This window comes from Ipomoea nil, unplaced genomic scaffold (genome assembly GCF_001879475.1).
Source record: "Ipomoea nil cultivar Tokyo-kokei standard unplaced genomic scaffold, Asagao_1.1 scaffold0688, whole genome shotgun sequence".
Classification (NCBI taxonomy): Eukaryota; Viridiplantae; Streptophyta; class Magnoliopsida; order Solanales; family Convolvulaceae; genus Ipomoea; species Ipomoea nil.
In genome coordinates, this window is record NW_017617116.1 from 3,592,852 (window position 1) to 3,608,936 (window position 16,085).

At 34.4% G+C, this 16,085-nt stretch overlaps 1 protein-coding gene across 1 annotated transcript; it reads left to right on the plus strand.

Annotated features, from left to right (window-relative positions):
• The first annotated feature begins 12 nt into the window (after positions 1 to 12).
• On the plus strand, positions 13 to 7,342 carry LOC109175999. The gene is made up of 8 exons (XM_019325402.1): positions 13 to 167; positions 259 to 476; positions 924 to 1,462; positions 1,554 to 2,350; positions 3,873 to 3,959; positions 4,059 to 4,276; positions 5,002 to 5,534; positions 6,345 to 7,342. The coding sequence occupies exons 1-8, from the start codon at positions 32 to 34 to the stop codon at positions 7,159 to 7,161; spliced, it is 3,345 nt and encodes a 1,114-aa protein (XP_019180947.1). The 5' UTR covers positions 13 to 31; the 3' UTR covers positions 7,162 to 7,342.
• The last annotated feature ends 8,743 nt before the right edge of the window (positions 7,343 to 16,085 follow it).

Genomic DNA, 16,085 nt, shown 5'->3' on the forward strand with positions numbered 1-16,085 from the left:
AAGGCGGCAGAATTCACGAACCAATCACCAAATGGCCGCCTCTGAAGTGAGTGTAGCAGAGGACCCTCTGTTCCCAAACGCCATTGTTGAACATGCCGTTAACTACAAAGGCCGTCCAGTCGGCCGAGCCAACTCCGGTGGATGGAGATCGGCGTCATTCATTATAGGCAAGTATACCCTCACCTACTCCATATTTGAGCACAATTTTCCTAGTTCTTTGCGAGGATTCGATGCTAAAGTTCTAATTAATTCGCATAGGTGTGGAAGTGGCGGAGAGGTTTGCATACTACGGAATCAGCTCCAACCTAATCACCTACCTGACGGGGCCGCTGGGTCAATCCACCGCCACGGCGGCGGAGAACGTCAATGCCTGGTCTGGAATGGCGATGCTGTTGCCGCTTCTAGGTGCGTTCGTGGCAGACTCATTTCTCGGCCGATTTCGCACCATTATCGTTTCATCCCTTCTGTATATCCTTGTATGTACTGTTCCAACCCTACTAATCGTCTAATTGCACATAAATTTTAGTGTTTCTTGTCAATTTGATGCAATAGTTTAGTTATTCTTGACCACAAAATGTGAAATCCCTAGCCTCAGGTCGCTACAGGATTTGTGGTGGTTGTAAATCACGGTGACTTAGATGCTCATTAGGTAGGAGAATCAGTGTCTGGTGCCCACAAGGCCACGAGGAGTACACCACATTGGGTGTAACTCTCACACTGCGGCTGTTAGACCCCGATCCTGTGTCCTTACCCACAATCTGCAGCTCAAGAACCACTTGAACTACTTGTGTGGGTAATAGTTTAGTTATTCTAGTCTCAACTGTTGTAGCACTTGCTTTTACCATTTTCTAGTCTAATAAATTTGGAGTTGATAATGTCTTCAATTGGGTATAAAATTTATCTTGATGCCTGATGAATCACAGGGACTTGCCTTTTTAACCCTTTCTGCTGTCCTTCCGTTCAGCAATTCCGACTGCAAAACTGGTGCAGACATTAAAGCATGTTCTCCTCCTCAACTCCAGATTATCTTCTTTTTCTTTGCACTGTATCTAGTAGCTCTTGCACAAGGAGGGCACAAACCCTGTGTTCAGGCTTTTGGAGCTGACCAGTTTGATGTGCATGATTCAAGGGAGTGCAAACAGAAAAGCTCCTTCTTCAACTGGTGGTATTTTGGCATATGTTTTGGCGCTTTTGTTACTATCTTGGTGATGAGTTACATTCAAGATAACCTAAGTTGGGGTCTTGGCTTTGGGATTCCTTGCATTGTCTTGGTTCTTGCACTAATCATATTCTTACTAGGAACTACAACTTATCGGTTCAGTGCCAACCACAACATGAAAAACCCATTCATGAGAATTGGTAAAGTATTTGTCAAAGCAGTAAAGAATTGGCGGATTCCGCAATCTGTAATTTGCATAGAAGAGGAAAGTCATGGAATCCCTCCCTGTTCCCAACAGTATCGGTGAGTAAATGTTTCTTTGATATAAATTTATGCGGTCCATTCCCTTTGACATCTCTTCGGTTTATTGAATCTACCAGCCTGTAAATGACAGGTTCCTTAACAAAGCAATGCTTGCTCCCAATGATTCGCAAGATGGGGAGGTTTGCACCATCAGCAATGTTGAAGAAGCAAAAGCAGTTCTAAGTCTTGCTCCAATATGGATTTCTTGTTTGGTGTATGGGATTGTATATTCCCAGTCAGAAACTTTATTCACCAAGCAGGGCTTCACAATGGACAGGTCCATAGGTAAAAATCTTGAAGTCCCAGCTGCTGCTCTTCAATGCTTCATTGCCTTTACCAGTCTTTTCTTGGTCCCCTTCTATGACTGCATATTCGTTCCAATTACCAGAGCCATCAGTGGGAAGCCCTCAGGGATAACAACACTTCAACGAGTTGGGGTCGGGTTATTTCTATCAATTGTCACGATGGCGATAGCAGCTCTGGTCGAAAGCAGGCGCCTCAGAGTTGCTCGAGCATATCAGTTGGTCGATTTGCCTGAGGCAACAGTTCCAATGAGCGTGTGCTGGTTAATACCTCAGTACGTATTATATGGAATTTTTGAACTATTCGCCTCGGTTGGTATGCAGGAGTTTTTCTATGATCAAGTGCCAAACGACCTGAGAAGCATTGGGCTTGCTCTTTTCCTCAGTGTGTTTGGGGTAGGGAGCTTCCTAAGCAGTCTTCTCATTTCTGTCATTCAGAAAGCAACCATTAATGGGGAAGGTAGTGAAGGGTGGATCTCCGACAACTTGAATAAGGGACATCTGGATTACTTCTATTGGCTACTGGCATTGCTTAGCACAGTCGCATTCGCAGTCTACCTGTACTTCTCGAGATCATACATGTATAGTCAGAAGTGTGCTAGTTGATGCCACCGGGGTTAACTCAGATCAGTTGGTTTGATTGATCACCCTAAAGCTTTGCTCCAGTGGTAGTGTGGGGATGCAATGGTTTGATTGATCACCCTAAAGCTTTGCTCCAGCGGTAGTGTGGGGATGCAAGTCCTATTGTGAATCTGGAAGTCCTATTGGGAATCTGGAGGGTTATTAGGAGACCTTAACCGATTAGAGGTGATGAAGATTCTTTGTGTGCAGAGTGCACAAGCAAGGGTGGATTCCTGATTTAGCTGGTATTGTGATACCTGAGAAGAAATGGCTGAAACATGTTGAGATAGTGTTATTATGATTTATGAAGTATATGTAAAAATATAATTTATAGCTATATTTAAAAAAAAACATTTGTAATTATATTTTTAAGTAATAGAGTTAATTACACATTTAAATATGGACTATGATAGTATTTTTAACTTACTTTTCAAAAAGTAATTTGATTAGGGAAAATTCCACTATTAATCTCAGAATTATTGTGCCATCTCCCATTTAGTCATTAACTTTACAACAAGATTTGCATTTGTTAATGTTTTATAATTAGAGTTGGCAATTTATTTATTTTTGACAAACCTATTTCTCTGTATTCTTTTACAAACTCGTGCACGTACTTCACCTAACCTAAAAATTAATCTAGACATTTTTACCTCTAACATGCATTTTTAAAATAAAAAAAAATCTAATGGTTTTTATTTTTATTTTTATTTATGCGAGTCAATTATAGACAACTTGATTGATTTACTTTATTGTGGTCATTTGATGGATAGAATTAGCAGGCGGAGTTCATCCAGTACACACCCGCCTCGGATAGTGTGTGTGTTTCCGTCGTCACAAAAAAAATGATTTCAAACATTTGTTTTAGAATTTCAATTACAAGTAATTTCATTTTTTTTTAGAATTGCAATATTATTATTATTTTGTTAAATTCTGAACTATAAGAAAAAAAAAACTTACAAATTAATCAAGTATTTTTAGAATTGAATTATTTTTACACCTTTCATTTTTTTTATAAAGACATTTTATATAATTGATGTAATATAACATTCAATCAAACAAGTTAATCTTACATTCTCCTAACTTTGCATAACCTTTCTAGAGATAATTTTATGAGATAATCTAAAATTGACAAAATGACTTATCTCCAAAAAAATAAAAATAAATAAAAAATCTAAAATTCACCAAATGACTCACAGCAATTTTGACCCCACCCCCCAAAAAGGAAATTATTTCTCCTAAAAAGTGAACTGGACATAGACTAATAGACACAGACACAGAGTCCACACAATGATACAGTATTTTATGGGCCAAAGCAAGCAACAGTGCAACACAAAGTGACAAAAATGGCTGCAATTATTTGTTGACCGATGAACCCCCACTCTTCCCTTGACTTTGGGCGCAGAGACGTCGTGGTGGACGTCTCCTCTCTATGGCCGCCACCGGAACAACCATCCTTTCCGACGCCGAAACCCCATTTCTCCACCAAGACGTCGTGGATGGCTCTGTCGATTTCAAAGGCCGCCCCGCTGCCCGATCCAGAACGGGGCGGTGGCGATCCGCATCCTTCATCATAGGTAAAATCACCTTCAATTTCCCGTTCTAGGTCCACCGGAAACTGTCATTTGTTTTTGTTTTCTTAAATAAATAAGCTATTGTTTGCGATGATGTTTCAGGTGTGGAAGTGGCAGAGAGGTTTTCCTATTATGGAATAAGTTCGAATCTGATAAGCTATCTCACTGGGCCTCTCGGCCAATCGACGGCGGCGGCGGCGGCCAATGTCAACGCCTGGTCCGGAGTTGCGTCGCTTTTGCCGCTTTTGGGTGCCTTCCTGGCCGACTCATTTCTTGGTCGGTACCGGACAATTGTGATCTCCTCCCTGCTCTATACCCTGGTTAGTTCCACTTAACCACCATGCTTTCACTTTTTTCTTCTTCACTTTGTGTTTAGCTCATAGTTTACCAGCCTGCTCTAATGAAATCCTTGAAAATGGTACAAGTATGTTTTATCCTTAGCTGATTGCGTATGGATTCACTTCAAATCCACTCCGTGCTCACCCCTAGTCTCCATTTCAGTGAGGTACCGGGTGTTTGGTAAATGGCTGTTAGCGGATAATGCTGTTAGCTGATTGGGTTAGTGAGTTAGTTAATAGCGTTAGCTGATTGTAAAAAAGTGTTTGGTAAATTAACTGTTAGATGATTACATACAAAATGACTTTCTCAAAAAGTTTATCGAGCAACTTGAATTTTACCATTATGGAATAATAAGTTGTTACAAAAAGCTAAATTTTAGCATTATGGAGTAATAAATTGTTATAAAAAAGCTAATTAATCAAACACTCATACTCATTGTTTAACGAAGTCAAACAGCTAATAGTGGTTAAATAAGCCAAAACTGACTGATTAAGGTTAACTATTTTACCAAACAGGGCCATAGTAAATTAGTAATAATAAAGGAAAACAAGGAAAGAATGATCATCCTCCTAGTTATTGGAAATGTCTCCTGCCATTAGTGAAGTTAATAAAGTTGGTCATTGTACATTCATAGTAAAATTTTAAATGGTTTATATTCTTGCCTTTGTTAACTACAGATGTTTAATATGGGTCTGTTAAACTGCAGGCGCTGGGCTTCCTGACCATCTCTACTGTGCTTCCTTTCGAGTCTTCTGACTCTCAAAATGGTGCAGGCTCTCCTCCTCAGTTCCAAGTTATCTTCTTCTTCTTTGCTCTATACCTTGTGGCACTAGCACAAGGTGGGCACAAGCCTTGTGTTCAAGCTTTCGGGGCTGATCAGTTCGATACTCAAGATCCGCAAGAATGCAAAGCCAAAAGCTCGTTCTTCAACTGGTGGTATTTCGGGATGTGCTTTGGCGTTATGGTTACACTCTGGATTTTGAACTATGTTCAGGACAACCTTAGTTGGGGTCTCGGGTTTGGTATCCCTTGTGTAGTAATGGCTCTTGCTCTTGTTATCTTCTTGCTTGGGACTTTTACTTATCGTTTTCGCCAAGACAGAGATGAGAAGAATCCGTTTGTGAGAATTGGCCGTGTATTTATCTACGCCGCTAGGAACCACAAGACTAGCTCTGCAGCGATAGCCTCGGAACAGGAGACTCAGGGAATTCTACCTAATGAAGGTTCTCAGCAGTTCAAGTAAGTAAACACTAGTTTGACTATATAGGTAGAAGAAATGATCTTTTTACCCCTATGCATTCCCTAAACTCTGCAAGTATATGACAACTAACAACTGACTAGGGGTGCAAACGAGCCGAGCTTGAACCTAGGTTGGCTCAAGTTCGAGTTTGAAAAATTTATGGTGACTCAAGCTCGAATTTGATCAAGCTTTAAAATGTAAGCTTGAGTTCGGCTCGTTAATTTTTATACAGCTCAAGCTCAGTCAATCATTATTGTGTAGACCATGGTCCACACAAGTTGTGTGGACCATATTTTGTATACTGTAAAATAATGTACATTCAATACAAAAATAATGTATATTCAGTACAAAAATAATGTACATTGTATTCAGAGGATGTACATTGTTTTTGTACTGAGTGTACATTATATTGTATAATGTACACTCAGTACAAAAATAATGTACATTTAGTATATTAAAAATGTACTTTTTACTATGGTTCACATAAATAATTTGCCAAGCTTAGTTCGATTGGCTTGAATTGGGCTTAAGTTTTTTTTATTTTGTGCTCGATGAACCACGAGCCAAAAATATTTAAGCTCGAGCTCGTCTTGACTCGAATTTGACCAATCTCGAATCGAGCTTTGACCAGGCGGCTTGACTCATTTGCATCACTACAAGTGACTGTGGGCTAGCATACCGACTTGGTAGAGCTGGGGCATTCAAAAGGCGTTTTACTGCACTTGTAGGAATGTGATGATTGGCTATAGCACTTTGATATTCAAGAGACCATATTTTTCTATCTCTAATTAAATTTTTGTTAATCAAAGGTTCCTTAACAAGGCACTGCTTGCTCCCGATGGTTCAAAGGAGGATGGAGAAGTTTGTAGCATGAGCGAGGTTGAAGAAGCTAAGGTCATTCTCAGATTGGCTCCGATATGGGTGACATGTTTAGTGTATGCCATCGTGTTTGCACAGTCATCTACTCTATTCACGAAGCAAGGAGCTACGATGAATAGATCTATTGGTTCGAATCTTCAAATACCCCCTTCTACACTCCAAACTTTCATTAGCCTTTCTGTTGTCATCTTTATCCCTATATACGACTGCATTTTTGTTCCCGTTACACGAGCTGTAACTGGAAAGCCCTCGGGAATAACAATGCTTCAAAGAATTGGAACGGGAATCCTTTTATCTGTCGTCTCTATGGTGATTGCAGCTATAGTAGAACAGCAACGTCTTCAAATTGCTTCGGACCACGGGTTAATTGACAAGCCCGATGCAACGGTTCCCATGAGCGTGTGGTGGCTAATACCCCAGTACGCATTGTTTGGCATTTCAGATGTATTCACCATGGTCGGGCTACAAGAGTTTTTCTACGATCAGGTGCCCAAGGAGCTGAAAAGCATAGGTCTCGCTTTGTACCTCAGTATATTTGGCATCGGGAGCTTCTTGAGCAGCTTTCTCATCTCTATCATCGAGCAAGCCACCGGTAAAGATGGCGGAGACAGTTGGTTTTCTGACAACTTGAACAGGGCGCATCTTGACTACTTCTACTGGCTCCTCGCCGGACTTTCTGCACTTTCATTGCTTGCATACTTGTATTTTTCAAGATCTTATGTCTACAACAAAGCCATTGTGATATAAAATGCTTGGGCAATCTTTGTACTATCTTGAACTTGTAATGTATTAGTTATGCCATTTTATGAACTTGTAAGTATTAATTAATGTACTAATCAGTATGCTTGGACGATTATATTGTAGGTTCATATGTAATTTTGGATATTGTGGTTTATGATTTGTGAGCTTGATTATCTACTTGTATTAATATGTTGTAATGAATTTGTGTAGTTAAACTTTTTGAATCAAGTTAATTTTATTATTTTTAGGCCTTTAAATTGTGAGAATTCAGTATATAAAATTTTGAATATTCTGTATGTAAATTGTGTATTTTTTGACTTAGATCCACCTTACAGGTGAACTCGGGTTCACAGAATAATTTGCTTACTTATATGTTCAAGCCCTAATATCATATATCGTGTGTAGAACTATTTAACTAAAGTCCAACCTAATTTCGGGTCTTTCTCTGTCCGTTTAACCGTTCAAGTCCATCCGGTTCGCTCCCAGGAGTTGGCCCAAAGGAAATTGTCACTTGTGAAAATCGAACTCGGATTATCCCAAAATTCTCCCCTACAACGAGAGATCATTTGCAACTTGAGCTACCCCTATTGTTAATACACAATATTCTTCCTTAGGTATGATTTTTTTAAATATTTCTCATGATATATCATTATGTACGTTTATATAGTTAGTAGGTTAATAGTACGAAATATTTAGTGATACATAGAGACACCTAAACGTGTATTACAAATGAAAGAAGCATATATCAACTCTTACTTTCTTCTTTTCTTTTATATTTTAGATTAGTGTGAAATCATCTGCATTTATTATAAATTTTGAGTTAGTTCATCATGCCCCTACCAATGTTGGTAGTTGAATGTATACCATATGTGGATATGCCGATGTATGTAAACTTTTTTTTTTGAAAGTCGATGTATGTAAACTAAATCTGTTCTTTTTAATATAAAAAAATAATTAGACTAAATCTGTTCTTTTTGTAAACTAGCACCCGTAACACAATTATACATGACACTATCAACAAAGAAGGAAGCAGACAAGCAATAAAGACGAAGACAATGACAAATCTATCCAAAAGCGAATTAACAAAACTTAGAGTAATTCCAACTAAAAGTAATATTTACTACATAATACCATATCAACTACAATAAATATTTATATAATTATTTTTTTAAAAGTGCAAATTAAATATTAATTTTAATGCAAACAATAATAAACTTCTCCTATATAATTTTTGTATTAATATATTTTGAATTACTTATATAAAATACAAATATTAGACATTAAATCAATGACGCAAAAGCTTATGCAAAATTAGTTTATAAGATAAGTGTAAATAAAGTCCTTAATTAATTGTTGTAACAAATACGAGCCTTAATAACAACCTATATATCTTTTATTTTTCATCCTTAGAAGAGTAAAATAGTAGCTTGTAAAAGTTGTTATATTGTTCATAAAGATATTTTTTTAGTGTAGAAATAGTTACTTTTGTGATTAATTAATTAAAACTCATTACAATAATAAATTAAATTTTTTATTTCAGTACTACTGATTATGTTATAATGAGAATTAATACCTATAATTTTCTATTTAAAAAAATCACTTATATCACTTGATTACAAGGTCATTGGCTGACATGAGCAAAAAACTTGCTCTTTCTTGTAATTTAGGAATATAAAATGTGACATTTTCAATTAGTAAATACAAATTATATATACAGGTAAGAAAAGAATAATATACAGTATTGGTATTGGGTGGAAAGCTAACAATCATCTAATCAATACAACTGGCATTCAGACCCTATTACTCATGAATCTCCTTAATCATCGCATTTTATTTCCACTACTTTTCAAGCTACTTTAATTTTTTCCAGCACTATTTCTTAAGAATGTAATCATACTTTTTTGTTTTAGAATATTCATTCTTTTTATTACTTGAAACTGGTCACATATTATTTCTAGTTTGACAATTTTTTTTTTTTTTGTTTTTCTATAATTGTTATAATGTTTAATATTTATTTATTTTTAATATTTTATATTCATTAATTACTGGTAAATACTGTTCTCAAGCTATATTTCTTTAAGAGTTGCTTCAAGTTTATTTGGAAAAGTTCAATATAGGGCAAAACAGCTTTTGGGACCCTGGTCTAAAAATATCGTCGTGAATATTATTAGTAAAAAATAACGTCATTTTTGGATCGTGGTCCACACAGATGTGTGAACCACGGTCCACACAATAACTATTGATATGACTATATATATCTATCAATTCTAAATAAATTGATAGTTTTTTTTTTTGCTAGTAGCTATATGGTGCAAAGTTCAATTCCTACTAAGACCCAAAAGGAGATGTATGAAATTAACTTTGTTGTGAACATTGGTTATATAAGTATCTATGAGTTTGTACACTATTTATCTCCCGTTTTGGTCGCATCCCAATTGAAGCACATCTTACGATTTATTTCATTTACCATCCATGAGTAGTGGGGGCGGGGCGGGGTGGGGTGGGGGGGGGGGGTCTTGGGTTAGGGTGCAATCCTTTATAGGACTATACATGACGTACATTTACCATCTATCCAACTATAATATGTCCACACGGATAGCTCAGTTGGTTCTTGGGTTGTAGGTTGTGCAAAAGAACTAACACAGAATTTAGTCTTTGAAAAGTGTGGGAGTTTCACCCAATGTGGTGGGCATATATGCACCAATTACTAGTCCTCACATCTAATGAACTGTTGAGTCATCGTGATTTACTTCTCTATTATCCAGCCAGGCCAAGACATGGGGTCTGAGAGTAAAAAAAATTCACCTTTTGTGAATCAACGCAACCATATATAATATAGATACAACACGTATGGATCCGCCCCACCCTAATGCAACTCCGATCCCAAAATCAAATTTAAAATGCATATATGTTTGTGAGCAGTGTAAGTAGGTGGTGGATGAGGGCCTGTTTGGAAGGAGGGTAAATTGTCAATTCAAAAGTGTAATGCTGCTCCCCATTTGGCATTACAAGTAGGGGCTTATGGCTTATCCCAAACACAATTAAGCGCTTTGCATTGGTTGCACGCACGTACTAGACAAACTGTGTTTTAATGTCAACCCAAACATTATTATGTGTACCCTCACAGACCAAACCCAATCTTCATCTATATATCATCACTATATATATTTTGAAGGACTCCACCAATATAATATGCAGTAGGGTCATGTTCCTGTGTGAATAGTGTTTTTCGTGCGGACGTGCGTCAAACATCATTAGGTGAGCATAAATACACCATAAAGTGTCTGAAAATACACATTATGTGTGGTGCATTTTTTTGGAGTGTGGTGCATTTTGTGGCATTTTATTATGGTGCATTTTCGAACACTGTGTGGTGCATTTATGCATACCTAATGGTGCAATTCGCACTGACTGTACGGGAAGTCATGTACTCATTTGAACCAAAATAATATGCCGTATTTCCAAAGGAAAAAAAAAACATTAAAAGACAAGCAAACATGAAACTATGATTACTTTGATGACTACATGTTGTATGCATGTGTGTGTGATTTTGAAAACTAAGTGCAATATAATGGTATCTTTGAATGAAGAAGATCCCAAGAAGAAGAGAATGATCCATGCTAAAGATAATCAAGTTAAAGTAACATCTTTTAGTAAAGGAAATACATACTAGGCTATGTTTTTGTGTTTCTGCTACCACTTTTTTGCAAGCAGATTTTTGTTTCTTTTAGGTGCCAATAGCCAAAAGGGATTGACCTCACAGGACCTATGATTGTAGATGGAGTTTCTTTTTCTTTTTTTCAGATGGTGTTTAAAATTCAAATAATTTGTCATTTTTTAAGAATAGGTTTCGCGAAATCTATCTCTAATTTTGCATGTGTTCATGTTCTGATTTACAAGCTAGCTATTTTGTCAACAGAGAATTTATGGGTAGGTAATATTGTTCTTGATATTGTTCTTGATATAAGTTTCGAGATCGTTAATTTATTGTAATACTCTGTATATATTATATTATTTTTCTGAAAGGACCCATACATATTATATATTCAACTCTAAGGGGGAGCGAGCTATTGACCTTTTGTTAGCTAATTTGGTCTCGAGTTAACAGATGACTAAATTGATTAAGATTTTTAAAGTTGAAGGCCATGACTTAATTAGTCAAAACAAATACTCAAGAACTAAATTGATAATTTTACTATAATTAAGAGACTCATTTCGATAGTTAACTCTAAAATCAAAGTAAAAGCACATTGTCTTATAACTATTATCAAAATCTCACATAAAAAAACTTATTTTCAAACATTCATTGTTCGTGAGATTCTAATACTACCCAATTCCCAACATTTAAATCATGTAAAAACAATGCATGTTTTATACGATGCTGGTCCCTAGACATTACTTGGTTACACAATTCTTTTGAATTTCATATTTTTTCAATATATATATATATATATATATATATTTCAAGTTTTTCTTTTTCATCTAAGCTAATTAATTAACAGCATGTGATATGATCGCTGTCAAAGATGGTCCCTAATATATATATATATATATATATATATATATATATATATATATATATATATATATATATATATATATGATCATAACAGTGTTATGCCACTGAGCACACACAACATCTCATCCAATCATTATTGTACTTGTTTAGTCTAGCAATTTATCTACGAACATTTTTATATATGTGCAAATTGATGTTCCAACTACATTAATTAATTATATTCTATATAACATGAAGTTATGGGTGGAGCAATCTTTAAAATTAAATGACACATTTATAGTCCATTATTGACTTAGAGAGTTGTATTATATATATACAATATACAATTCTTAATTTTAAAAAAATGCATAAATATAGTTAAAATTCTCAATTTTTTTCATAAAAAATAAAAAATAAAAATCAAGAGATCTATGATATCTTAAGGTATATATAAAGCTTCCCTTTTTAATCATGATGACATTTTAAAAAATAATACTCCGTAATAATAAAGGTAATAATTTAAAAATTATATATTTAAACCCTTCCAAAGTACGCAGCTTGGTTCTATTTAATATAACTTATAGGATTAGTCATTGTGTCCAACAGTAGAAATTTTAGGTACCAAAAAAAAAAAACTTATAAATTATTAATTCTATTTGGTGAAAAAACTATTAGTTTAAAATAAGTTATTTCTTTAACTTATTTTCATATGCTATGGAACATAGTGTAAAAAATTCTAATTATTTTTATTTATTAATATTTTAATATTGGGCTTGAATTTTATGCTCCTTGTGTACAAAATACTAGTGTGATTAATATGAGCGGATTGAAAACTAATTTTTTTTTTTCTTTTAACTTGTTTTAATCATCTAAAGATCACCAAGACTATGTGGTCTAATGGTACCCGGGTTGGACTTCTTTTTAGAAGATTGTGAGTTCGAGCCTTAGTAGAGGCGTTATTGGTTCTTTGTGTTTCAGTAGGTTGCGAAAGTATATGAACAGATATTACAATGTAATAGAGCCAATAACATTCAAAAAAACTCGTCCAAAGATCGCACAAACTATCAATTTGCCACTTATATAAAAAAAACTAAAAATAAAAATACCATTATTATTATAAATCTCAGATTATTATTCTCAAACTTCACATATATATAAATCTCAGATTATTATTCTCAAACTTCACATATATAACCAACTGAGCTGCGCATGCCAACAGAGACAACATTTATATGCTAATATGTATGTGTCCAATAATATAATACACCTACAGGCTACAGCCGGCAAATACTGCAGATTCCATAATGTCAAAATTGATATATGGATCACCAGATAAATTAATTAAGGTATTGTGAAAAAATATAATGTCATTATGATAGCTAAATTCCAAGAATGTCACTCTACAAACCTGCAAATCAAGTGGCTGGCCTAGACTTAATTTCCCATTAATTTGATTATTTTAATAATTCCTGATACATAATTGTGATTATTCAGGTGTTTTGTGCTACATTTTTATGCCTTGGAATCTTTAGTTATATCCATCTACGTATCAAACAAGGGGAATGCCAAAAAGAAAAAACAAAATTCAATGTTTAGCGTCAACTTTTGAGGCGTCTAATGTCCGTTATAACTTAGGGTAAATGTCTTTTTAATGTTTTTAATTAACTTTTGATGTTGTGTAGCAGGGAAACACATTTAGCGTCAGTTTCTGAATAACTAAGACTAAATGCAGTCGAGTATTCATGTCGTATTTAATCATTACTAAATCATTATCAGCGACAATTTGTGTGAGACCGTCTCACGGGTTTCGATCCGTGAGACGGGTCGGACTTTTTATTAATGAGGTCAAAAAACTGACTCAATAATAAAATATTTGATCCATTAATCAAAGAACTAACCCGTCTCACTAATTGAAACCCGTAAAACGGTATCAGTGTATCACACAAGTGTTATTCATCATTATTTGTTTATTGTCATATTTGTACTTTTGACACTACTTCCTCATCACCATAATTGTCACTAAATGTTTTGCCGAGACGCTTACAACACGTTTGATTCGCATAATTAATTTTTAAGGAACAATAATTCTATTTCATCGGGAATGAAATAGACAAGGAATATAATATAAATTAAATTTCTTTGGTTTGCGAAAAATAAATATATTCTATAATTGAATTCTAGTGTCTGGTTAGATTAAGAAAATAAAAATGCAATAAACATTCAAAAGATAAAATTGTATCTTCACTTGTATATGTATGTAGTATTGTAAACCAACGTGGTTGGTTCGTGGTGGTTCAGCACCTCATCCTTTAAGCATAAAGTTGAGAGTTTGATCCCCATCCATGTGAATGGAACAAACCATTTAGCCAATCCCCTTTCACCATTTAGTCTGCTAGGAGATACCTTTGAACAACTAAAAAAAAATTATTCTATAATAATAATAGATCTATTCGCAGGAATGCTATTTATTTCTCCCAACTTATCTCATGAACTTAACAAACATGCTATTAATGTTACCGTACTAACTTAACATATATCCATAATTTATTTTGGTTTAAGTTCTTATTGAATATTATATTGAATATGTTCCCTTAATTATGTAGTACAAAATGATTTTTTAAAGAAAATTTTTAGGTGGACCGGAACGTACAGATTAAAGCAACAAATTACACTTCAAAAAATTGATTTGAATTACCTATAACGTCTATAAGTTATATTGAGCTGGTCAAAATTATATGTCATGAGTAGCTTATTTGGACAAGCAATCATATTTAGTCAATTATAAAAATTTAGCATCAATAATTTACGTTACAACGTAATTACTTAGAAGATTCTATTATTCTTCTTCTCCCAAAAGGTTAAATCTCAATCCCGACTCAATATTTGGAATGATGTAAATCATGATAACTCAATGGCTCAGCAGAGAGTGTCAAATGTCGATGAGTTTGAACATTAGTCTCTTCTCTCAAATACTGCCTACTAAACTATTGAGCTAGCGGCAACTTACGATTATTCTAAAACAAATAGTACAACATAGTATTTTTGAATAATAAAAACTTCATATGAGTGAATTACAATTTTTTTTCACTTCACTCTCAAACAATTATCTAATTTAAAAATTAATTAAAATTCAATCCGCCCAATTTAACCATGATATAAAAGAGAACAATTTGAAGGACATTGAAAGGTGAATGGATGGACAAGTTAAAATATAAATCATTAGCCATTAATTTAGTTATATCAAAATATGTTACTTTGATAATAACTACTCCGTAAAAGATTAAACTTACATTACAAATAACTAATGAATTAAATTCACATAATAATTATTACAATGTAGTATCTGTTCATATCTAATTTCTCAACCTATTAAAGTACAAAGAGACTCGAACTCATAACTTTTTATTTGAGAAAATCACTTCATGTCACTAGACCACAATAATATATAGGGTGGTTCGATTCAATGATGAGTTGATGGGGACGAAAAGTGTTAATTCAGTGAAACTGCACGGGGTGAATGTCATTATTTTCCAAAATTCATTTTGTAATTAATTAAAAAAAAAAAAAAACCTGAAACTAACCGTTGCAACGGTAATACCCAGGAGGCACGCATGTCGCCGCAACGGGTCCCGACACCCCCCCGTCTTTCACTGTTTCACTTTCACGCACGCAACTTTAAAAAATAAGAATAAAAATAAAAATTTATAACTAAATAAATGAGAAGACAACAAAGAAAACCCAAGCCACCAACTTTCGATTGCTTTCTCGCTTGAAAAACTGGCGCTGTGGGTCCCATTAGCTCCCACAAATTAAAATTTTGGGTAAATGTATTTTATAACGTTGATCAACATTATATTATCTGAACAATTTCTTTTTTTAATAAAAAGAGTGTATCTCTTTGCAAACAAACTTCTTTAACTTAATTAATTATAGAATAAAAATCGAAAAAAAAAACTGTTCTTACAAGAAAAATAATGTTTGGTATTTATTTATTTATTTTTGTTAACAAGCTTAATATCTAGTTTACTGATTAATCATGTGAGTATATTTTATAGATGAGCCCCATCAAGTGACAATCATGTTATGTCCAAAATATTGACTTTGTCAGCAAATTAGTGGATTGCAAATTTGTGTTAAAGACTTGTGATCCAATAAATTATATCAATAGAAGTGTTGTTATTTGTTATTTGTTATTAAGCGATGACATGTGTAATAATAGAGTTTAATGTCGTATACATTACCTTTCACTCCTCTCATTTCTTTAAAAAAAAAAAAAAAAAAAAAAACATAAAGTCGAAGACTAAAACACTAATATGGAGTGCATTATTGTAACTTAGTTTTCACATATTGTATTCGTGCCACATATATCAGTCCTACCACAAAAGTATTATCACCCTTACATCTTGCTAACGATGACAAATTTGACTAAAAA